This window comes from Paroedura picta, chromosome 13 (assembly GCF_049243985.1).
Source record: "Paroedura picta isolate Pp20150507F chromosome 13, Ppicta_v3.0, whole genome shotgun sequence".
NCBI classification, from domain to species: domain Eukaryota; kingdom Metazoa; phylum Chordata; class Lepidosauria; order Squamata; family Gekkonidae; genus Paroedura; species Paroedura picta.
In genome coordinates, this window is record NC_135381.1 from 35,337,989 (window position 1) to 35,363,135 (window position 25,147).

Genomic DNA, 25,147 nt, shown 5'->3' on the forward strand with positions numbered 1-25,147 from the left:
GTGACAATGTTTGTTATTTTGGACAATTGGAAGGTATATGGCGTTAGGAAGGGGGTAACTGAGAAAGAAGAAGCACAATGAGGATGCTGAGGTTTCTTTTTTCTAATTACTTGTGCTATGGGTTCTTTCTTTTTGGATATAGAAAGCCACATCCAAAGGAGAAAAGCTCAACCCGGTCATGGAGAAAGGAGATCAGTCACTGAAGGGCTGTCCCACATATCCCAGCCTCCGTGAGACGGTGGGCTAAACGCTTACAGATGTAGCAGCATGAGGATTGCCAAGCTGACCCAGCTGGCGTCAAAGATCATCCATCACTGTGACCAGCACCATCTCCACCCTGTGGCCAGAAAGGAAGCCAAACTGGTATGGAGTGCCGAAGTTTCCTCCAAGAATGCCAGGGGCTGATTTGCAGCAGCCCTTTCAACCACTTTACCCAGAAATGCAAGATGCAAAAATGGGCAGTAGTTGGCCGGACCCCACGGATCAAGCAATGGTTTCTTCAGTAAAGGGCAAACCACTGCCCCCTTCACCTCCCCTGAGAGCTCCCTGGATAACAGGGAGATACGAACAATTTCCCCTCTCCTGTCCTCTGGTCACCCAACTTCAATAACCAAGATGGACAGGGATCAAGGGGGCAAATAGTTGCCCTTACTGACCCCAACAACTTGTTCACTTTGGTAGAAGAGAGCCACCTGAAGCCATCAAATGTTATCCCCTGTGATGGCCATGGAGCTTCTAGTTCCCTTTCTGCAAAAAGCATGGCAGGGAGGTTGCGACGAAGCAGCAAGACCTTATCTGTGAAAAAGATTGCTAAAAACACGGCTCAAATCAAATTGACTAGAGATTTGATGCCCGTCCTCAAGGGCAGGTGAGAGATCAAACTGCCCTGAACAATTTTGCTGGGTGAGAAATCACGGACACGATAGAGACGGTGAAAACTCTCATTTTACCACCTTAAACTGTCATCTCATACGCATTTGTTGTTGTTATGTGCGAAGTCATGCCGACCCATCGCAACCCCATGGACAATGATCCTCCAGGCCTTCCTGTCCTCTACCATTCCCCAGAGTCCATTTAAGTTTGCACCTACTGCTTCATCCAGCCACCTCATTCTCTATCGTCCCCTTCTTTTGCCCTCGATCGCTCCCAGCATTAGGCTCTTCTCCAGGGAGTCCTTCCTTCTCATCAGGTGGCCAAAGTATTTGAGTTTCATCTTCAGGATCCGGCCTTCTAAAGAGCAGTCAGGGCTGATCTCCTCTAGGACTGACCGGTTTGTTCGCCTTGCAGTCCAAGGGACTCACAAGAGTCTTCTCCAGCACCAGAGTTCAAAAGCCTCAATTCTTTGACGCTCGGCCTTCCTTATGGTCCAACTTTCGCAGCCATACATTGCAACTGGGAATACCATAGCCTTGACTAAACGCAGTTTTGTTGGCATGGTGATGTCTCTGCTTTTTAGGATGCTGTCTAGATTTGCCATAGCTTATCTCCCAGGAGCAAGTGTCTTTTAATTTCTTTGCTGCAGTCCCCATCTGCAGTGATCTTGGAGCCCAGGAAAATAAAATCTGTCACTATCTCCATTTCTTCCCCATCTATTTGCCAGGAATTGAGAGGGCCGGATGCCATGATCTTTGTTTTCTTGATGTTGAGTTTCAAGCCAACATTTGCACTCTCCTCCTTCACCCGCATCAACAGGCTCTTTAGTTCCTCTTCACTTTCTGCCATTAGAGTGGTATCATCTGCATATCTGAGGTTGTTGATATTTCTCCCTGCAATCTTGATCCCAATTTCCTGACTCCTCTAATCCTGCCTTTCTCATGATGTGCTCCGCATACAAGTTAAATAGGCAAGGTGACAGTATACAGCCTTGCTGAACTCCTTTCTCAATTTTGAACCAATCAGTGTTTCCATGTTCAGTTCTCATTGTTGCTTCTTGACCTGCATATAAATTTCTCAAGAGACAAATAAGATGCTCTGGTATTCCCATCTCTTTAAGAACTTGCCACAATTTGTTGTGCTCCACACAATCAAAGGCTTTAGCATAGTCTCTTGGAGCTCCCTGGCGTGCCACGGGGCCTGTTTGAGGCAAGGGCAAAGAGAGCGTTGGGGGCAATCTAGTTGATGGCAGCAAGCATGCAGGACTGCTAGCTCTCCACCAGTGCCACCAATTAGTTGCCAGGAGGCATCGGGTCCTGCAGAGCATTCAAGAAAAATATTGGATCCATACATCTCCACAGCTGGGCTAAAATGCACCCATCACCCAAACAGGGAGGGGGTATACCTGAAGCCAGGCCTGCATAGTGGCGTAACCACTGGGCGAGATCCATATCTACCCCAGTGCTAAAGATCATATCGAAGGTGTGCCTGGCCTGATGGATGGGACCGGCAACGAATTGCAAGAACCCCAGTGTTGCCATGGCCAACGCCAGATCCAAGCCAGATCCCGAAGATAGCGAGCCCGCATAGGTGTTGAAGCCCCCCAGAATTATCAGCCTAGGGAACTGCAATGCCCAGGGAGTAGCTGCCTCCAGTAGGCAAATGGTACACCAGCCAGATGGCCAATTTCTTGATTGAGTCCCACCCAACACCAACACATTCCACTCTGGAGATTGATGATGCTGGGAATGTTCTGAAGGAGAAAGAGTCCCAGATAAGGATCGCCACCCACTCCCCACAGGGCTGGGACTGGTGAAGGACCGAAAGCCGAGGTGGAGCCAGATCTTTCAGGTCAACTGTATTGCCCTCCCACACCCTGATTTCGGTCACACACGCCAAGTCCACTTCAAGCCCTGCAGAGTAGTCCCGCAGATTGAGGACTTGTTATTAATTGACCTGGTGTTGCACAAGACGAGGGGCGAGCAAACTGTGGCCCTCCAGATGTCTGTCAGGATCAGTCCCCTGATCTCTGCCATATTTTGAGATTGACCAGAGAAACTCCATCTTTTGTAGATTGTATGTTTGTAGAACCTTTGTAACCCCTTTTATGACCCTGAGCTATTTCACACTGCAGTGTGCATTCTCTCCTGCTGTGACACTTAGTTGCAAATGTATTTATTTATTTACTTATTTAATTATTTTTATTTATTTATTTAGATTTCTTTGCAGCTCTGGGTGGTTTACACAGAACATTATAACTTACATGAAACATTATGCAGACTATAACATCAAAACAAGTTTCAATAAAACACCAAAGGATTACAAAACCACAATTATAATCTGTACACCGCCCGTGGCGCCGCGGGCGCCACGGACTAAATAAAATAGTAAGGGGTTCTGGGGCGGGATGTGTCCGGGATGAGGAAGGGTCCGGATTGGACCCTTCCTCATGACAGACAATCAGAGGGACCAATCGGCAGGCGCGAAGCGCCTGCCGATTGGTCCCTCTGATTCCCAGCCTCAGTAACTGCGAGCCGCGCGCAGCGCGGCTCGCAGTTGCTCCCGGCCTGACGCGTCAGGCCGGCCCCTGAGGGAGCCCCCGGCAAGACTCCAGCCGCCGAGACTCCAGCCGCCGAGAGGGAACCACGGCCAGGCCGCGCCCACGCGGCCCGATCCGCGGGCGCGGCTCGCGGGTGCGGCCCGATCCGCGGGCGCGGCCGGGCGCGGCCCCGCGGGCGCGGCCCCGCGGGCGCGGCCGGGCGCGACCCCGCGGGCGCGGCCGGGCGCGGCCCCGCGGGCGAGGCCGGGCGCGGCCCCGCGGGCGCGGCCTGATCCGCGGCCGTGGCCTCCTGGAAGCAGCGGAAAGAACCCACCCCCCCCAGCCGCAGAAGATCAAATAAACGCACAGGACCCGCCGCAGCCCAGCGCACCACACCTGGGACTCCCCACCAAAAACCAGGAGACGCCGAGGAGCCGCCACCCGCCTCCTCTTTCAGGTAGCCTGCCCCTCGCTCTGGTCCCTGCCTGCTAGCGCCCATTGTCTTCTGGATACAATGGGCTTTTTACTAGTATATATTATAATATAATAAAATGTTGCCCTGTACTTTGTGATCTACAAAGAAGGGCGCTGATTCAACCAAGGAAGCCGGAGCCAGTGACGGTCTGGCAGGAAGCCCAGGATGGCACCTGCCTGTAAGCGGGGGGTAATTCCACCCTGAGAAAGTGGGGACATTTGGGCGGGAGAAATGCATTGAAAACTGCTTGCTGTCCATGTGTTGATTAGTTTCGACTTCAGACGTTAGAGTGTTCAGAACTACTTCCAATAAAGCTTTCTATTAATACAGAAGACTAGTTGTGAGTCTGTCTGCCTTTGACAATGTCCATGGACTACAATTCCCATGAGCTGGCATAGGGCTCATGGGAATTGTAGTCCATGGGCATCTGGAGGACCACAGGTTGACTACCCCTGGTCTAGGGGACCAGCTGAATGGTGTTAGGTCTGTCAATCTCAGTCGAATGCCTGGCAGAGCTCCCTTTTGCAGGCCCTTCGGAATTATGGGAGTTTAGGCAGAGCCCCAATCTCTTCAGGGAGCTCATTTTACCAGGTGGGGGCCAGGATCAAGAAGGCTATGGCCCTGGTTGAGGCCAGCCGTGCTTCTTTGGGGCCAGGGATCCTCAGCCAGTTGATGTCCATGGGCATCTGGAGGGCCACTGTTTGCCTACCCCTGCACAAGACCATTGTTGGCCCCACCCTAGCTTCCACCCACATATCTGAGGATGGGATGGAAGTTAGAAGACCTATGAGCATTTCTAGGCCCACAAGGCCTCAACGGACCTCTTCTTTATCCCACCTCCTCCCACTGGTAGGGCCCCTCCTCTGCCCCCCCCCCTTACCAGCATACTCCCTAGAAGGAACTGGCTAACCCAAAATGATCTATCTAGACCTAGACTAACCTTCCTACTTAGCTAATATATTATGTATAGCACAAAAGTCTAGAAAAAATAACACAGAAAATCATAACAGCTACCTTAATACTTTAAAGATATCAGGTGGCACAATCTCACATTCTTGCAGTTGCAGTTCACAAATCAAGAGTTAGCTGCAGCAGTCCATAAATAAAGGCCCCCAAACCTCCAAGCTAGCTTCTCTTTCGCCAAGACCTAGGCCAATTATTTTTTTCCCACCTGAGTCAGGTAACAACACTGAATTCAGTCAGAACCTGTGATTGGTGGAACCTTCTGGAAAAGTACCTCCCTGCAACTTTCTACTTCCCATTCTGAGTCACTCGGCTTCTCACATAACCAATTATCCCATAATATGCCTTGCCCTTGAAGGCAGTAAGAGGCCATAGGCAGCCTGGCCTCAGTTAGGAACACCTGTGAGATGGAACCAGCTTGACATAGGATACATTAACCCTTGGGAGAAGGGAATGGGATTGCCTTGCCTGACAATATGAAAGGACTGATCACCTGGCTGACAAGCTTCTGTCGTGGTTGGGAGCAGCGGCTTCTAATCTGGCAGAGCTAGGTTTGATTCCTGGCTCCTCCACATGATCTAATTCAGAGGGCTGAAGTCCACAGAGCTTACAGTATATATGGCTGTCTTCAAGGTGCCACCAGATTCCTTCTTTGCTGCAAAAGTATTAAAGCTACCCCACTAGGATGCCATTCTTTGTCTCTGTGGCAAAGAAGAAACACCCAATATGGCAGCTGTACCCCTCAAATTCACTTCATAGTAAACCAGTTCCTAGAATCCTGCTTCAGACAGCCGTTACACTTTCTCGCCCCCATAATATAAAAATTATGCCACAACAGTTCACAGAATTGCTGAACTCCTGTGCTCCTCACTAAATGAGAGAATTTTTAACTCCACTTTTTTCACTACCTGAAGGAGTCTCAAGGTAGCTTACAATTGCCTTCCCTTCTTCTCCCCACAACAGACACCCTGTGAGGGAGGTGGTGCTGAGAAGAAGAGTTGGTTCTTATATGCCGCTTTCCCCTACCCGAAGGAGTCTCAAAGCGGCTTACAGTCGCCTTCCCTTTCCTCTCACCACAACAGACATCCTGTGAGGTAGATGAGGCTGAGAGAGCCCTGAGATCACTGCTCGGTCAGAACAGTTTTATCAGCGCCGTGGCGAGCCCAAGGTCACCCAGCTGGCTGCCTGTGGGGGAGTGCAGAATCAAACCCGGCATGCCAGATTAGAAGTCCGCACTCCTAACCACTACACCAAACTGTCAGAAAGTTCTGACAGAGCTGCTCTGCAAAAACAGCTGTAAGAACTGTGACTGGCCCAAGGTAAGCCAGTTGGCTGCATGTAGAGGAATGGGGAAATCAAACCTAGCTCTCCAGATTAGAGGCTGCCACTCCTAACCAATACGCTGTCAGAACTCCATGGTAAGCGGTGCAGAGACAGATCTTAACCACACGATGGCATTGCTTGTTGCAGTTTCTATATTTTCGTGCACTCTTTGTGGTCCTAAGCCAGTTTTAAAAGACAGCAAAAGAAAGGGCAGTTTAGACATTTTGTGGAAGTCGAAGCGCTGGCAATATTTATTATTTAAACGTATTGCCCGCCTCTCCCCGAAGGATCAAGGCAGGTTACTATGTCTGGATAAAGCCAGTGTCCATGTAGCCCACAGCTTCTTTCCTGGTGTTAGGATGGGGAAGCTAATTTAGCATGCAGGTGGGTAAGAAACTTTGAGGCAGCAAGAGAAACTCAATTCTTTGACGCTCGGCCTTCCTTATGGTCAAATTTTCACAGCCATACATTGCAACTGGGAAGACCATAGCCTTGACTAAACGCACTCTTGTTGGCAGGGTGATGTCTCTGCATTTTAGGATGCTGTCTAAATTTGCCATAGCTTTCCTTCCCAGGAGCAAGCATCTTTTAATTTCTGTGCTGCAGTCCCCATCTGCAGTGATCTTGGAGCCCAGGAAAATAAAATCTGTCACTACCTCCATTTCTTCCCCATCTATCTGCCAGGAATTGAGAGGGCCGGATGCCATTATTTTTATCTGAGAGAGACAAACAAACAGAATAAATGAGGGGGCGGGAATAACCAACAGCTCTCTCAGCCTCACCCACCTCACAGGGTGTCTGTTGTGGGGAGAGGAAAGGGAAGGCGACTGTAAGCCGCTTTGAGACTCCTTCAGGTAGAGAAAAGCGGCATAGAAGAACCAACTCTTCTTCTTCTAAAGCGTTATGGTCTGCTGAAGCCATTAACCTTCCTGTCCTTAGAACTGTGTCTCAACTTTTCAAAGTGTTATGTTCTTAGAAGCTGCAGATATGATATCAGCAGAATAAGAAAGTTCCCTGCAGATAACCATCTGCCTGGCAAAGTCCATGTGGGTCAAGGAAGGCAGCAAGAGAAACTATGGACTGGCTGATGAAGTGTGCATGCATACACACAAAAGCTCATGTACCTTGAATAAAACTGTGTTGGTCTTAAAGGTGCCCCTGGAATTAAATTTTGTTCTGCTGCTTCAGACCAACAGGGCCCTCAGGTGAGGCTGAGAGAGCCCTGATATCACTGCTTGGTCAGAACAGCTCTATCAGAGCTGTGGCAAGCCCAAGGTCACCCAGCTGGCTGCATGTGGAGGAGCAGGGAATCAGAGCCAGCTTGCCAGATTAGAAGCCACGTCTCTTAACCACTACAACCAAGACCAACCAAGTTTTACTCAGGGTATATTTTATTATTTATTTATGACATTTCTATACCACCCTCCTCTAAGGCTAAGAGCAGTTTACATAAAACAAAGGGGAGTACATTATAACCATAACAATAATCATAACAATAACAGTAAGAACCAGTAGTGATCAATAACATAATTAGTAATGCAATAAAACTTTTCGAACAGAACCCGGGGGGGGGGTCAGTTGGGTTCAGGACGTGGAGGATGTCTGTGATGTCTAGGGCAGGGGTAGTCAACCTGTGGTCCTCCAGATGTCCATGGACTACAATTCCCATGAGCCCCTGCCAACAAATGCTGGCAGGGGCTCATGGGAATTGTAGTCCATGGACATCTGGAGGACCACAGGTTGACTACCCCTGGTCTAGGGGACCAGCTGAATGGTGTTAGGTCTGTCGGTCTCAGTCAAATACCTGGCAGAGCTCCCTTTTGCAGGCCCTTTGGAATTGTGGGAGTTTAGGCGGGGCCCCGATCTCTTCAGGGAGCTCATTTTACCAGGTGGGGGCCAGGATCAAGAAGGCTATGGCCCTGGTTGAGGCCCGCCGTGCTTCTTTGGGGCCAGGGATACTCAGCCAGTTGATGATGGGTGAGCACAATGCTCTTTGAGGGGGTATAGGCAGAAAGGCAATCCCTCAGGTGCAGTGGGCCCAGACTGCGTATGGCCTTGGAGGTGATTACCAGAATCTTAAGCCTGATCCGGAATTCAACTGGGAGCCAGTGAAGTTGCTGAAGGGCAGGCCAGATGTGGGACCTCCACGGTGTATAAGCTTTCATGTGCACGCACACTTCTTCAGATACCATAATTTCTTCCGCTAGTTAGTCAAGATGCAGTAAGTATAGCTGAGATTGGATAAAAGCAGTTGGCAGACCTGTCAGTGGCATCAAATTATCACAAAAATACAAGAGTTAAGCAGATGTGAGAACTGAGTTTGAATCCAGTGTCACCTCCAGGGCCCATTCCGCACACAATGGTTAATGCACAGGAAAATCCAGCTGCAAAAGCACATTGAAAATGCATTATCCTACATGTGAGGAATGACCCCAGGGCTGATTCTGCACTTACTTTGTTTATTCTGTTGTGGATCCTGTTGAATTCAGATCCATTTGAACTCGGGTCTTCCTTTATCCCCCCCCCCCCATTGAAACAGAAAAGTGTTCTGCACGTGGTTAGGGAAGCTCAGAGCAGGGAAAGGAGCCAAGCACAGCAGGATCCTCTTTCTTTCTTTTCTTGAAGGGGGGGAGAGGACTGGAGACGGCAGAGGAGCAGGAAAAAACCAAGAGGCAAATCTCTGCCAAGAGAAGTTAGCAATTCTGGAGCTTCTGCTGAGAGAAGCTTCCACAATTCCCTCTCTAGGTCTACAACATGCAACAGAATGAGATGGTAGGAACGACTATACTGCTTCATGGAAGAAGTACATGCAAGACTGGATCACTTATAATGCTTCCCTCCCCCCCCCCCCCAAGAAACATAGCACAGCAGAGGCGGAATGAAAATCTGCCCCAGCCTTTGCCAGCTGTGCTGGTTTTCTGTGCACGGGGATTTTTTTTTTTCCTTTTTAAACTCAGGGGAGCACTCAAAACCACGATCCTGTCTCTTCTACCACTTCAGAATTACACCAACCCCATTTTGCTGAAATCAGACCCAGTTTATGCTGATTTGTCCCCCGCTGATGTGCTGACAATGACGGCCACAGCACGGCTTCTGCGTATTCACTGTCCCCACACACTGGTATCTCCCCTCCCCCCATAGCCTGATTTTTTTTCAATGCTGTCCCAGCAGGAGTTGCATTCTCTTACGACTGCTGGGCTGCCTGAAGTTATCACACACAGACACTCCCCCTCAAAAAAGCACATGACTTCAGGGAATGCATTTAGATGGGCTGTTTTATTCGTCCCTGCTTCCATTCATAGACACATCTTGTGCAACCACCAGCATTACTACATTCTCTGTGCACGTAAAAAAAAAAAAAACAACTGGACTGGCTTCCAACCAGCTCTTTTTGTGCCAAACTCCTCACAGTAAAGGCAAAGTGGGATCCTCTTAACCAATGAGAGTTGCATTCCTTATATAAAAATAAAGACGCATTTTTCCTGCACTGGAAATCAAAGAAATAGGAGAAAGATCACAAGCTAATGCTCTTGGCAAGAAGTAGTACACATTCACTAAAAGTTCCTCTTTAACTACTTAAAGAATGGCCAGACCTGGAGATGTTCATGTATTCCTTTTTCAGAAGTTTAGCTGGCATTGTACCAAGCCGAGGTACTCAGAGAAAAGGTCTGAGCACGTTGTAAACTGCCCCCTCCCGGTGAATCCAGTGGTCCTTTTCATCTTTCTATCCATCCATCCATCCATCCATCTGCCTGGTCCCGTCGATCTAATAATCCAAATGCAGTCCAGCCTCAGTAGTAGGCGTCATCGTACACATCTGTGCGCAGGCAGTACAGGATGGCCGCCCCCAGCATGAAGATGGCGGAGCCCCAGCCCAATCCATATCCCCAGTTGAACTCATGGTAGCTCTTCAACAGGGTGCTGTCGATGAATTTGATCGGATAAAGAATTAAGGCGCAGACCTGCAGAACCACTGGATCAATGAAACAAAGGAGGAGGGTTGTTAAACCAAAGGGAATCAATACAATGCGCCCATTAGGGTTCCACTTGTGGCCTCATCTGTCACCATTAAGGAAACCAACAGTGCTGACTCAGTCTCTGCTCACTCGCTTTCTTGCAAATTTGACTCTGATCAGAGAAAAGCAATGGTGCACCTTAAGTACAGCTACTAATAGCACTGACACCATCCTTTCCTTTCTCAGTGAAATGCAAAATATAAAGTCATTGGAAAATTTTCTCTCCACAAGTAGTGGATGGCTTGGATCTTGTGGAAGATTTCTGAAGACTGATAACAAACTGAACGGGGTGGCCTTTGCAGTTCCCTGCTCTAGACTCCCAACTCTTCCAGAAGAAGGCTTTTAGAGATCACTTGGAACTTCCACCAGAGTGGGAGGGAAGAGAATTCCTTCTTCTAGCAGGTATTTGCCAAAGGATCCAAGCCCAATGCTTAATGCCATTTAGACAAGAAGAAGAAGAAGAAGAAGAGTTGGTTCTTATATGCTGCTTTTCCCTACCCGAAGGAGGCTCAAAGCTGCTTACAGTCGCCTTCCCATTCCTCTCCCCACAACAGACACTCTGTGAGGTGGGTGAGGCTGAGAGAGCCCTGATATTACTGCTCAGTCAGAACAGCTCTATCAGGAGTCTCAAAGCGGCTTCCAATCGCCTTCCCTTCCTCTCCCCACAACAGACACCCTGTGGGGTGGGTGAGGCTGAGAGAGCCCTGAGATCACTGCCCGGTCAGAACAGTTTTATCAGTGCCGTGGGGAGCCCAAGGTCACCCAGCTGGTTGCATGTGGGGGAGCGCAGAATCGAACCTGGCATGCCAGATTAGAAGTCCGCACTCCTAACCACTACACCAAACTGCATACACCAAGTATGCAGGGGGGGCGGGGGAATAAGGTTTATGTACCTGATGCAAAGAGGAGCAGGGCAGCAACTTGATAATAGCTCTTGTAAGTACCCAGGCAGAAGGAAATCAGGGACATGAGAAAGGACAGCAGAGTGATGGTGGCTGAAGTAAGGATCAACACCAAAGTAGCTACTTGCCAATCTGCAAAAGAAAAGGAAACAGGTGAAGAAAGAGACACAAACAGCTGTCAACAGCAAAGAGGGTCTTGCAGCCCCCACTCAGAACTTTACAGCCAGTCCTGGTTTGATTTGGGTTTTTTTTACATAGTTTATTGCCTGCTAATAAGGTACAGCAAAAATCTAAACCAGGGGTCGTCAAACTGCAGCCCTCCAGATGTCCACAGACTACAACTCCCATGAGCCCCTGCCAGATACACTGGCAGGGGCTCATGGGAATTGTAGTCCATGGACATCTGGAGGGCCATTGACTATCCCTGCAGCAATGCAAGAGCACTGTAAGAGAAACAGAGAGTCTGGTTTGCAGAGATGTAATGTGTACCCCAAGGAGCCCACAGAACTGCAACAATATGCATCTGGACATCCACATACAACAGAGCAACAGAGCATAAGTGGTTCCAATTCTGAAACTGCCTTTAATAAGTTTTAATGGGAAATGAAGAGCCTCTTGTGGCGCAGGGTGGTAAGGCAGCAGAAATGCAGTCTGAAGCTGTCTGCCCATGAGGCTGGGAGTTCGATCCCAGCAGCCGGCTCAAGGTTGACTCAGCCTTCCATCCTTCCAAGGTTGGTAAAATGAGGACCCAGCTTGCTTGCTGGGGGGTAAAATGGTAATGACTGGGGAAGGCACTGGCAAACCACCCCGTATTGAGTCTGCCATGAAAACGCTGGAGGGCGTCACCCCAAGGGTCAGACATACTCGGTGCTTGCACAGGGGATACCCTTTACCTTAATGGGAAATGCAAATGACATTTGTAACATGGCATTCAAGTAATTTCTGTGATTTCTCCCCCCATCTTTTTTTCAGGCTTAACTTATGGCAATTAAAAAAGCAATCTTAACCTGCAGTTGGCAGTTCCAGGCTATTCCATGTGGACAAACAAAGTCTTTTAGACTTTGAACTTCTTTTTAATCCTCCTCTTTCCCCTTGAGGTCTAATTACTCACTTCCTGTTTCTTGACATGTGTTTATGCATTAAGCTAGCTATGCAGAAGGTGGAGGTGGGTGTTTAACATTTTCCCACTAGTAGACAGCCACTGGTTATTTTAACTTTTACGAACTTCCATTTTATGACCACTATTTCATTATCATCCTATTACAAAAAAAAGAAAAGAGGCTTTGATGAACTACAAAGTGAATAGTTGAAAATTCCCACAACTTTAATTCCCACCCAGGAGCTGATGATTAACTATTATTATAATGAACTGATAATTCACTGAGTCAAGAACACCTCCAAAGAATTCCTAGAACCCTACAGCAGTGGTCCGCCAGCTTTCGTCCGCTGCGGACCGCCGCTCCGGAGTGGGGGGAGAGGGCGGCCCGGGGGCCTGCACATGCGCGGCATAGCGGTGGCGCAAACGCGCATGTGCGGACTGCTGCGCATGTGTGTTTGCGCCCGCCAGGGGCGCAAACACGTGTGCGCGGCAATCCGCGCATGCGCGTTTGCGCCGCCGCAATGCTAGCAGCCGCGGCTCCCCCTCCCGGCCCCTCCGGGCCGCCAGCACATCGGCCGCTAAAGCTAAAGCGGCCAATTAGCTTGTGGCTCAGCAAGCTTCTCTTCCCTCCCCTCCCGAAACAAGAAGCTTGCCAGGCCGTGAGCTAATCGGCTGCTTTAGCGGCCGATTTGCTCGCGGCCGGGCGAGGAGCCGCGGCCCGGCGCCAAGGTCTTTGCGGCCCGGCACCGGGCCGCAGCCCGCGGGTTGGGGACCACTGCCCTACAGTACAGAAAAGTAATTTACTTGAAAAGATAAAAAGTAAAATGAATGGTTTTGCCCAAAGGGGGTTTACTCCTTATTAGAGATGGCAGGTTCTTGCCCAAGGGAACAGATTTTGGAGGACTTCTAAGTGCCCGTGCAGAATCTGCTTACCGATGAATGAGATAATAGGGATCCATCCAGTGCAATTAAAAAAATTATTCTCACATAAACCAAGAATCGTTTGTTCAAAGCACGTAATTTACAGGTACAGTTATGTTCTCGGTTTTTACCAGGACACTGTGTTTGCCACAAACTAATAAGGCAGGATAAGGAAAGGGAATAATTTCAACCCAGACTAGTGGATTAGAAACACATTTGAATTTCTGTCGTTCAGCTGGCAACAGAGGTAGTGCTAGTAATTTTTTTAACTTGGGACAACTCTCTTGTTACTCATGGGGAGCCTGACTCGTGACCAAACTTATCCTTGATTTAGTCTTTCTGTCGTAGCATAATTCTGATTAGTCTATATTTTCCCTAACAAAGAGGAAGTCAAACGAGTAGATACAAATGGGTAGCCATGTTGGTCTGAAGTAGCACAATAAAATCTCATAGTCTTGACGAAGAGCGTTTGCACTCGAAAGCTCATGCCCTGAATAAATCTTTGTTGGTCTTAAAGGTGCTACTGGACTCTGATTTTACCATTTAAGAGTGATGATGATGATGATGTTCTCCGTTCAGTTGTGTCTGACCCTCGGTGATTCTATAGGAAAGTCTTTGCCATGTGCCCCTGTCTGACTGCTTCTTTTAGTTGGTTCATGGTCAGCCCTGTATCGGCTTTGATTGTGTCGAGCCAGTGGATCCTTTGGTGACCACGTTTCCTTTTGCCACTGACCATGCCGAGCATTAATGATTTTTCTAGTGAGTTTGATTGCAGGATGTGTCCAAAGTAAGTGAGCTTTACCCATAATATCTTGCCTTCTAATGACGTAGTTGGTTTGCTCCTCTCTAAAACTATCTTGTTGGAAACTTTGGCTGCCCATGGTATTCATATTTAAAAGTACCAGTGATTATAGTGCTTCCCGCCCCTCCCCTCTTCTGTGATCTGTGCTGCTTTTGGTTGACTGTTGTTTCAGGTGTGGATGGTGTAGCCCAGGGGTAGTCAAACTGCGGCCCTCCAGATGTCCATGGACCACAATTCCCAGAATAAATGAGGGGGCGGAAGTAACCAACAGCTCTCTCAGCCTCACCCACCTAACAGGGTGTCTGTTGTGGGGAGAGGAAAGGGAAGGCGACTGTAAGCCGCTTTGAGACTCCTTCAGGTAGAGAAAAGCGGCATAGAACCAACTCTTCTTCTTCTTCTAAAGCGTTATGGCAGGGGTAGTCAAACTGCGGCCCTCCAGATGTCCATGGACTACAATTCCCAGGAGCCCCTGCCAGCATTCGCTGGCAGGGGTTCCTGGGAATTGTAGTCCATGGACATCTGGAGGGCCGCAGTTTGACTACCCCTGGTGTAGCCAAATGGCAAACACCCACAGCAATAACGCCAACAGAGAATCCGTATGTGCCTCAGTTCTCCACAGAAGGGAGTCTGAAATACTACTACCCCAGGGAGTGTCCCGGAAGATTCTTAAAGTGAGATACTCAAGAAGAAAGGCAAAGAATGGACAATTTAGTTGTTTCCTGGGGGGAAACCTGCAGCCAAGGTCCTTTGTTGTTCCCAGTTCTGCTTGGATAACAAATTCATTGGTGAGTAATGTGCTTCACAAAACAAAGCCTCTTGCCTTAAGCCAAGCTTAAATTGACAAGTTTCCCAAGGATATCAAGATACGACAGTCAGACGCTTAGCTTGCATCCACCAGAGATAGTTCTCCTGCTACTTTTTACAAGACACTTGATCTTGAGAGCAAAGAAGGTAAAAGAATAACATTACTCTCAATGTGCTTGCAATAGATTCAAGTGGGTAGCCATGTTGGTCTGAAGCAGCAGAACAAATTTAGAGTCCAGTGGTACCTTTAAGACCAACAAAGTTGAAAGGTATGAGCTTTTGTGTGCACGCACACTTCCTCAGATACAATATGATGGAATGGAAGGAATCCGTTCAAACTTACAGGGAGAGTGTGAGGGTAAATTAACATACAGCATAATGAAACCACAGAAATAATTCACAACTTGAACACAGAAAATAAACCAGGGATGCCAGAACTGTTTTCCCAGGTAATGTGAGCACAGGTTACCTTACCAAAAAGGTTACAAGACAGAGATGCAGAAAGCAAAAAGTTTTGGGTTACACAACTGACCTGCAGATAATTCAAGAGACAGTCTTATATCTAGAGCTGAGAAAGAAAGCAAAGAACCTACCAAAGCCTTGTGAATTTCATAGGGAGAGGAATAAACCTCCAAATGAACCTTGGTGACAGATGATTCTTATCTCCTGAGTGATAGGAGTTACACTTCCCATTGACAAAAAATACACAGCTCTTTCACTGACTTGCTGCCAATTCTTCTCCATACAGGAGCCCCTCTCCCACATGGCTTTTGTGCTTGCAAATCCCATGATCCCCTGAATACCCTCTCTTTGATAGTGAAGGGGAACCTCTCCTTTTCTTTCCCCTCCAGGAGAAAAGCTGGCTAGATCCGACCTATACTTATGCAGATTCACTTACAAATCTGCTTTTCAGGCCTCGTTTGTACCAATCCTGGATTTTTGTGCCAATCCTGGGTTTCTGTGCCAATTTTGGATTTTTCTTTGAAGACTAGGACGCACAGAGCGCTTTGAATAATGACTGCTACGTCCTTGGATTAAGCATCAACAGAAAAGAAAGTCAGTAGCAGGAGAGAGTTGAGAACTGCTTTCCTAGCAGGCACATAAAGAAAGCCTGGCCTGGCCTGGCCTGGGAATTATTCTAGACCCGTTTTTGGCTCACACTAAGCACAAACAAATGAATCATCTGGAACCGCTGGCCTTTTCAGCCTGTCTATCGCCACAACAAAAGACTTTCCCCAGCTCCTATTAATCAGCAATTAATTGTGACCGAGTCAGATGGTGCAGCGGAGCAGGGGATTTTGTGGACATCTGCAAGACAACAAGGCAAGGAAAGAGAGGGCCTCTATAAAGGCCAAAACTGTATTCCCTGTCCAATATTTCATATGCTGAGCATTTTTCCATAATAGCAATTCTAGCCCACCTGCCAGCCGAGCTGACTGCTGTGATAATGAATACAAAGCTGGAGGCCCAGGGGGAGGTGCAAAAACAGGGGAGAGTAAACTATTTGGAAACCCAGGCCCTATCCTAATCTCCCCTTCCAGATTATCTAAATTTTCAAAGGCTTATGCAGGGCCGTGTCTTTCACCCTTTCCTCCCTTTAACTGACATTCAACTACTTTCAACATTCTATTGCATCTTTTCAGTTCTCAGGATTTCTCCCCCTTGTCGTATTTTTCTGCATTTCTGAAGTGCCCCCAACCCAGTAGGCAGAGACCTCTCCCTTGCCTGTGGGTGGCCTGTTTTATGGCTTTCATCATTCACATATGAGCCAGCTGGTTTACAACTAGATATAGAGATAGGTTTGTTTTCCCCAGGAATCAAATGCACATAACGGGCGGTTTTCAAGCAGATGCTGAAAAACAGGCCATGTTTTCCTTCTCCTCCATATTCTGTGATTTTTGGCAAGAAGTTGTTAGCTGCTGCATGTTTACTTAACCCCTACACACACACACACACACACTCCTTGCCCGCCTGCCCAGTTCCCATTGCCAAATTGCCCTTTTCTCTGACTCAGTTGTATCTGGCATGCTCCATTCTGCATTTCTAAAAGAAGAGCTCTTGGGAACTGTTTACATCGGACTCAGAGCCACCTGGGAGCAACTGAATCACCAGAGCTTGCCACCCGGTCTCTGGGCCAGCTGGAGAGCTCATGGGTTCAGCTGCCAATGGCACTCCTGGCCCTGCCGGATCAGTTCCACAGAAGAGGTCACAGCTGTCAATTGTAGGATGAACCGTTCTCACTATTTCACAAATGATCTGCCTCCTCCAAATTTTCAGAGGCCTTCTAAATACACAGCTCCAATGGGGTCTTTATGGGAGGACTTGCTGGGAATTGTAAGAGAGGGACCCAATTTGTAAGTCTCCCAACTGCCCCCACAAACCTCTCCTGCTAGGAATCTACAAGCGTTCAGGGACTTGAGCACTGCAATTATCACTGCAAGTTTATTATAGCATATAACCCCTTTTATTTAATCCCTTTTGCTTAAAATTTTTTAAAAAAATTAACGGACTGCACATCCATTGTCTTGCTGAGAGAGTACAGCCACTTATGAGTTCATGACAGAGGTAAGAGTCAAACCTGCTGATTCGTGACTGTGTTTTTGCTCTGCTGCTGCATCAGCTATTGGTTCGCACCATTCAGTTCTAAGCTGGCAAATGACAGGGAGAGAAAAGATCAAGCAATGCAATTGTAGGAAGGAAACCAGCCCTTCCTAATACAACTTGGGCTCTAGTTCCCAGTTGTGACCATAAGTCCCTGTTGGTGGCATAGCTTGTTAGGGGCTCTGGGCCCCAGTTGTACCATAAAGAGGCAGAGAAAACAAGCAGTAGGCCATGCCTCTTCCACTCCCCATTCATTTAGGACAGGAATTCCCAACCAGGAGGGGGCCATCCTTGGCCTTTCCCCTGCTTCCTTAATGGACTTGTGAAGGGAATCATGATCCACATGGCAAAATTATTTCACGTGATGGGTGGGAGTTGTGGCCTAGGATCACTGTCGGGGTAGTCCATAAAAACCAAGTTTCTTTAAATGAAACCAAATCCTTTGGGCAAGATGAATTGCATCCGAGGGTACTAAAAGAACTTGCAGATGTATTTTCTGAGCCTCTATCTATTCTTTTTGACAACTCTTGGAGCACAGGTGAAGTGCCAGAAGATCGGAGGTGGCAAATGATGTCCTCATCTTAAAGAAGGGGAAAAGGAGGATCCAGGTAACTACCAACCCATCAGCTTGATGTCTATAGCTGGCAACATTATATAACACATCATCAGTCAGTCCTTGAGCAGCTAGAGCAGATGGCTGTAATTACTAAGAGTCAGCATGGCTTTCTCAAGAACCCTGGAGGTCCCTTCCAACTCCAAGATTGTATGATTCTATGACTTGGCCACAATGTAGGTAACTGGCTGCCTCCACCCAAAGGGATCAGTGGATAGACTGGGTGTAAAGATCAAAGTGGAGAGTCAGTTGTGTCATCGTATGGGGTGTCTGGGCTGTCTTCTCAGCTCCTCCCCTTCTTTCTAGCCTAATGAGGCGGAGTTGCCATAGTGGCAGTAAAGTTGGAGAGAGGGAGGGAAAGGAAGGGAAAGAGTGTAGATGATGATGTCACGTCTGATGACATGTCACTTCCAGGAGTCCTCAAAGCCTGAACATTAATTTCAGGGGCTCCTCCACGGTCAAAAAGTGGGAAAAGGCTGGTTCAAGGAGAGGGAAGAGTTTGAAACTGAAACAGAAATTTTGAGCGTTGGAGTGCAGAGGGCATGTAGCTGTTCCCACTTCCTTTTTCAAACCTCTTCCCCAGTATAATCCTCTCAGCTTCTTGGAGATACCTTCTTGGTGGCAAAACCATTGCTTGCACCAGGCACCACTGCATGCCCTCTAGAGCAGGGATAGTCAACCTGTGGTCCTCCAGATGTTCATGGACTACAATTCCCATGAGCCCCTGCCAGCAAATGCTGGCAGGGGCTCATGGGAATTGTAGTCCATGAACATCTGGAGGACCACAGGTTGACTACCCCTGCTCTAGAACAGCAGTTCTCGACCCGGAAGTCACGAACCCTTGAGGGCTCATTCAGCCTTTCCCGGGGCGGGGTGTCGCGGCAGTGGCAGCATAGCGCTGGCCTCCTCAGCGCCACCTCGGAGCTCACCTGATGCGGCGTGGAGGAGGCCAGCGCCACAGGAGTATGGCAGCAGTATGGCACTGGCCTCCTCCACATCGCGTTGGAGTTCACTGAGGCAGTGAAAAAGAGGTCAGTGCCATGGCGAGCAGGAGTGGCGGCATGTGCACATGCGCGCTGCCATGCATGTGCGCACACACACGTGCACATGCACCGCTGCCATTGCTCCTGCTGTAGGGGGTCTCAGAGCTTCGGCGGTTGAGAACCGCTGCTCTAGAATGTGTGTGAGGTGCCATGTAGAGTGGTCCAAAGATGGTTTGGGGGGACAATTGCTGCATCTGCACTTATCTTCAAGGCACCCTGCTACAGAGCAGTTAGCGCAAGAGCTCAATTTTGGAGCAGAAAACAGTATTGGTCCCATGGCAGGGTATAGGGCCTCCTAGGTGGAGGTTAATGATGGGTTGGTCCAAAGTTTATTTTGAGATGCAGAGCTTTTTAAGCATCCCGGGTATTTAAGATGGGATGCAGTAAGGGCAAATAAGGAACTGGGAAACAATTTCAGCCTCGTGAGGAGACGACGCCTCAGCTGCACGCAGACAAGCATCTCCAACAGAGTGCCTGGGCAGAAGATGGTAGATGACCAGGGGAGCAGGTGGTCAGCTGAAAAGCTCACCATAAATCACAGGTCTGCTTCCTCAGAGAGCAAAGCCAATGTAGCACACCCCACACATCTGTCACCTCCTCCTATCCAAGACTAAACAATCCTCCGCACGGGAGACAAATGGACACATATTTCCCTCTCCTGCCCCTTCAGGTCTGCATGCTTGAATGACTGCTAACAAAAAGCAAAGGCAAATTCCTTTGCAGCAAGCTGCCCAGCTGCCTTCCTACCTCCGCCCTGATTTGTAATTCCTGACTGCGAGGTCTCGCCTTCCCTCAAGAAAGAAACTGGACAATGGGGGAAACATCACAAATCCATGTTCTCTTGGTGCAATGCACTTGCGTTTTGGCCCAAGACAGTGAAGCCAAAGCTGGGCCCAGTTACTTATCTGCCCCAAGAGAACCCTGGGCTTTCTTTACTTGACAAAGATGCATTCAAGAATCTCTATGCTTACGAAACAACTCAGAATTTACACTTTACATGGGAATTTCTAAAGAAAAGCAATCTCAAGGGGCTCTGGATGTGACTGGCGCAGCAGTGCTAAAGAGGAAGGTTTTAAAAGCCTTTTCCTGAACTTGATCTCACCTGCCCCTGAGAAAACTCCCTAAGCCACACAAAATGAAAACAATAGTTGGGAAACAATAAAATCAGAGTCCAGTAGCACCTTTAAGACCAACAAAGATTTATTCAAGGCTTGAGCTTTTGAGTGCAAGCACTCTTCCTCAAGCTTGCACTCCAAAGCTCACGCCTTGAATAAATCTTTGTTGGTCTTAAAGGTGCTCCTGGACTCTGATTTTATTGTGCTACTTCAGACCAACACGGTGACCCATTTGAATCTATCCAGTTGGGAAGCAAATTAGACTAGACAAACAGTGTCTCTCAAAGTTTAGCCCTGCTTCCCTGACACTGTTGCTCTAATCAGATATAGAGTCCACAACCGGGTTATGGATCTTCAGGGGTTATATTATTTTGACCCCGAGACTGGGAGCACAGGGAGAGGGGATCACAGATCTGCACCGAGGACTGGCTCCATCACTGCACCTGAAAGCTCAGACTATTGCCAGTTGCCAGAACTGGCACTTGCCACCCTCTCGATCAGGAGGAAAGACTGCAATTTTGAAGAGTCGGTTTTTATACCCCATTTTTCTCCATCCAAAGGCACTGCAAAATGGCTTACAATCACCTGCCCTTCCTCTCCCCTCAACAGGCACCCCCTGAGGTAGGTGCGGCTGAGAGGCTTCGGAGAGAACTGTGACTGGCCCAAGGTAGCAGACTTCATATGGAAGAGAGGGGAATCAAAGACGGTTTTCCAGATTAGAGTTCGGCCTCAGCAACCAGAATACAGGTCTATGTTCTTATTTTCTCCAGAGACTACTGGGTATTCCTTGAAGGCTGCTTGGCAGTTTCTGCAGATTCAGAACCACAGCTATTTGTTTTCAGATAGCTATTTGTTTTCTCACTGGGAAAATATAGCTCGTTTGGGCTTCTTCCTTTCTAGCCTTCCCCACACTTGCCCAGGAACAAGTGAAACATCTACAAGGCAAATAAACACTAGACTTACAATAGTCCCAAAGAGTTAAAATTGTCAAGAGGCAGAAAGCTGTTGGAACAGAGTTGTTTTGCAGCCCTTGCAAAACCCATTTGCTTCAGGCCCAAACCTTCCAGAAGTTAGGTTCTGTTAACAGACTCAACACTTTATGAAGAAGAAGAGTTAGTTCTTATATGCCACTTTTCTCTACCAGGAGTCTCAAAGCAGCTTACAATCGCCTTCCCTTCCTCTCCCCACAACAGACACCCTGTGAGGGAGGTGAGGCTGAGAGAGCCCTGATATTACTGCTTGGTCAGAACAGCTCTATCAGTGCTGTGGCAAGCCCAAGGTCACCCAGCTGGTTGCATGTGGGGGAGCAAGAATCAAACACGGCCCACCAGATTAGAAGTCTGCACTCCTAACCACTACACCAAGCTGGTCCTACTCTGCAACCAAAATCCAGTATGTTGGTGCACATCTAAACTGAAGAAGAAGAGTTGGTTTTTATACCCCACTTTTCACTGCCTCAAAGCACCTTCCCTACCTCTCCCCACAACAGGCACCCCAGGAGGTAGGTGGGGCTGAGAGAGCTCTGACAGAACAGTGATGGGCCCAAGGTCACCCAGCTGGCTGCATGTGGGGGAACGGAGAATCAAACCCGGCTTCCCAGATTAGAAGTCCGCACTCCTAACCACTACACCATGGCTCACAAGCTTCATCTGAGCTGTGGATCAACCCTCAAACCTACGTCGACCTGGTATTAGAAGAAAGGCCTGCAAAACACGAATGACATACTTCCTACAAGTAAAGAGCACAACTTCACACTAAAAAACTATTTTAAGCACCGGGATTTTGGCAATGGAATGGAGTATCGAAGAGGGTGTCATAACACGGTTCTCTGTCTTTTACAAGGCCACAGAGGGTCTCTAGCTCTGTTCTTTAGTAAAAAAAAAAATCACACAAAAAGCTTTCTAGCCTCCTCTGACCACTAGTGGACTGTCCCTTGTGACAATCTTGCATCACCTCCCGCCCAGTAGTATTTTGCCTATGATTACTCTGTGTGTGTGTTGGCCTGCATGCACGCTGCCCTTAAATAAACTTCAGACTACATCACATCCTGCAACCCAGAAAACTTGTATCTGCTGACCTCTGGGAATCTTGCGATCTTGCAACTGAATATATCCCACAGAATCGAAAGCTTTGAGCCTGCCGCCATTCCCCAGTTGGTCATAGATGATTCGGAGCGGACCGAGGTTTATTTCAGGACGCGATAAAAATGTCCACCCCGGTCCAGACGACTCGTGAAAGAGGCACAGGGAAACCATCCCCATGCAATCCAGGCGTGTGGGGATTAGGAGGCACAGCAGGCAGCGCGCTCTGAAAGCTCACCACTTCTTTTAGAAAAACAACAATAATAAAAGAATCCAGCAGCTGCAGGAGGAGTCGGTCAGGCCCCCCTGCTTCTCCTAGCAAGGCTCCTGATGCCGGATTTCGGCCTGGGAGCAGATATTCCTTAGGAGAAACACCCTCTCCCCCCAAATAACCATTCCAGGGAGAGGCACCTGTAGAATTCCTGCCTGCCGTGAAATTGTCAATGGCCCACAACCTCCGCCAGAAAGGAGAAGTGCCAACCCCAGGGGTGGGCCAACTGTGGCCCTCCAGATGTCCATGGACTACAATTCCCATGAGCCCCTGCCAGCAGGGGCTCATGGGAATTGTAGTCCATGGACATCTGGAGGGCCACAGTTGGCCCAACCCTGCACCGTTCAGCAGGACGTGCCTCCCAAACTCAATGGCCTCTCCCGGGCTTGCCTTTCCCCCCATCACCCGCACCCCACCAGCGCGCTCACCGGTCCGCAGGGTCGAGGTGCACTGGCCGTCCTCGGGGGGCTGCGTGCAGGACTGCCAGAGGGAGAGCCACTCGCGTTCCGACGTGACCCAAGCCGGGCTGAGCAGGGCGGCGCCGTCGAGGGCGAGCGCGATGAAGGCGCAGAGCAGCGCGATCAGCTTGAACGGGCGCACCAGCATCCCTTCCTCCTCGGCCGACATCCTCGCCAACTTTCCCGATCGCTCGGGGCCGCAGCCGGCGCTTGCAACTTCGGGGAGGTTCAAAAGCAGGCGGCGCTCAGCTGGCTCGCGGTTGCATAACCGGGAGGAGCGGCAACGATCTGCAAAAAATAAACATTAAAAAAAAATGGGGAAGGGGGGAGGGGGAGAGTGTCCACCTTGGCTCCCGCCCGGCTGCAGCAGCCGGCAAACTTTGCAAAGCGCCTGCGGCAGCGGCCTCTGCTAGGGCGTGAATTGCACGGAAAAGCCACGCACGCGCCCTTTAGATCCCCATGCAGGTCAACGTTGCCCTGCCCAGGGATACTGCCTGCAACTTGGGAGCGCGAGGAGGTGGCAAGCCCCTAACTTTGAGTCACCGCCGTATTTACTGGAAAGGGAAGCGTTCCGGTGCAAACAGTACTCACACAGGCGCGCACAAGAATGCATGACTGAAAAGAACTGCAGCTGGTTTGCAAACGTAAAAGGACCTCCCGAAACGAATGGCAAGAATGCCCATTGGAAAGCATGGGAGACGCTGGAGGACCCATTGGAAATAAGGGGAAGAAAGAATGCCAATTGACTTGCACTGGCTCCGTTTGAAATATATTACAGTAGGAAAAGAGTTGCAAAGAAAACGTGGAGTGGATTTTACATTACGATAAGAGAGACTACCCAGGGCCTGGAAGGACAGGACCCAGAGTGGAATGAATTATAGAATAATAGAGTTGGAAGGGGGCTCATGGGTCATCTAGTCCAACCCCCTGCACCATGCAGGATGCTCACAACCCTATTGCTCATCCACTGTAACCAGCCACCCCCTTGAACCTTCACAGAATCAGCCTCTCTGTCAGATCCAGCCTCTGCTTAAAAATATCCAAAGATGGAGAACCCACCACCTCCCAAGGAAGCCTGTTCCACTGAGAAACCGCTCTAACTGTCAGGAACTTCTTCCAGATGTTTAGATGGAATTTCTTTTGAATTAATTTCATCCCATTCATTCTGGTCTGCCCCTCTGGGGCAAGAGAGAACAATTCTGCTCCATCCTCCATATGGCAGCCTGTTAAATACTTGAAGATGGTTATCAGATCCCCTCTCGGTCATCTCTTCTTTAGGCTAAACAGACCAAGCTCCCCCAACCTTTCTTCATACGTCCTGGTCTCCAAACCTCTCACTGTCTTTGTTGCCCTCCTCTGGTCACACTCCAGTTTGTCTACATCCCTCTTCAACTGGGGTGGCCAAAACTGAACACAGTACTCCAAATGAGGCCGAACCAGAACAGAGTAAAGCGGTACCATCACCTCCCGTTATCTGTACACGATACTCCGTTTGATACAACCCAAAATTCCATTTGCCTTTTTAGCCACTGAGTCACACTGCTGAGTCATGTTCCATGTGTGGTCTACTAAGACTCCTAGATGTCCCTGGAAGTGCCACGGGGGTTCTGGACCTGGACTGACAGGCCCCAAAGTGGAATGACAGCCCTGGGAGTACTGATGTGTTTCAATGGAGCCCATGGAGGCCAACTGGCATTCTTGCCTCCCATTATTTCCAATGGGTCTTTCAGCATCTCCCATTGTTTCCAATGGGCATTCTTGTCATTTGTTTTAATACATCCCCCTCCTCGGGTTTTTGCATCCTTGGGGGGAACACCCATCTTTGCCTCTGAGTCTTACATTTTGTTCTGCTACTCCAGACTAGCACGGCTACCCATCTGAATCTTGACAACACGGTAAGCCGTGTTGGTCTGAAGCCACATAACACATTTTGAGGTCAGTGATACCTTTAAGACCCACACAGTTTAATTCTGGGTATTCGTGTAGACAAAGACTTACATATTTTTTTTTGCATTGACTCTCAAAGAAAGAGGATTCTGAAAGCGGAGGAGGTCATGGATTCCTTCACTGAGACAGTAGAAAAGGGAAAGGCTCCAATAGCACCTTCAAGACTAACAACATTTGCAGCAGGGCCTGAGCTTTCCAGAATCACCGCTCATTTCTTCAGATCTCAGACTCCTGAAAGCTCCTCCCATGCCATAAATCTTGTTAGTCTTAAAGGCATTACCGGGCTCTTGTTCTTATCTGC

General features: G+C 48.7%; 1 protein-coding gene across 2 annotated transcripts; it reads right to left on the minus strand.

Moving 5' to 3' along the window:
- Positions 1-9,430: 9,430 nt before the first annotated feature.
- LOC143822827 (transmembrane protein 47-like) lies at positions 9,431-23,623 on the minus strand. Of its 2 annotated transcripts, none has more exons than XM_077308457.1 (4): positions 23,491-23,623; positions 22,870-23,187; positions 11,083-11,223; positions 9,431-10,146 (listed from the first exon to the last, which is right to left on the minus strand). In XM_077308457.1, the coding sequence occupies exons 1-4, from the start codon at positions 23,510-23,512 to the stop codon at positions 9,965-9,967; spliced, it is 663 nt and encodes a 220-aa protein (XP_077164572.1). In that variant the 5' UTR covers positions 23,513-23,623; the 3' UTR covers positions 9,431-9,964. The 2 variants fall into 2 exon arrangements, with proteins under 2 accessions (XP_077164572.1, XP_077164571.1); XM_077308456.1 differs by having other exon boundaries at positions 23,455-23,527.
- Positions 23,624-25,147: the final 1,524 nt, after the last annotated feature.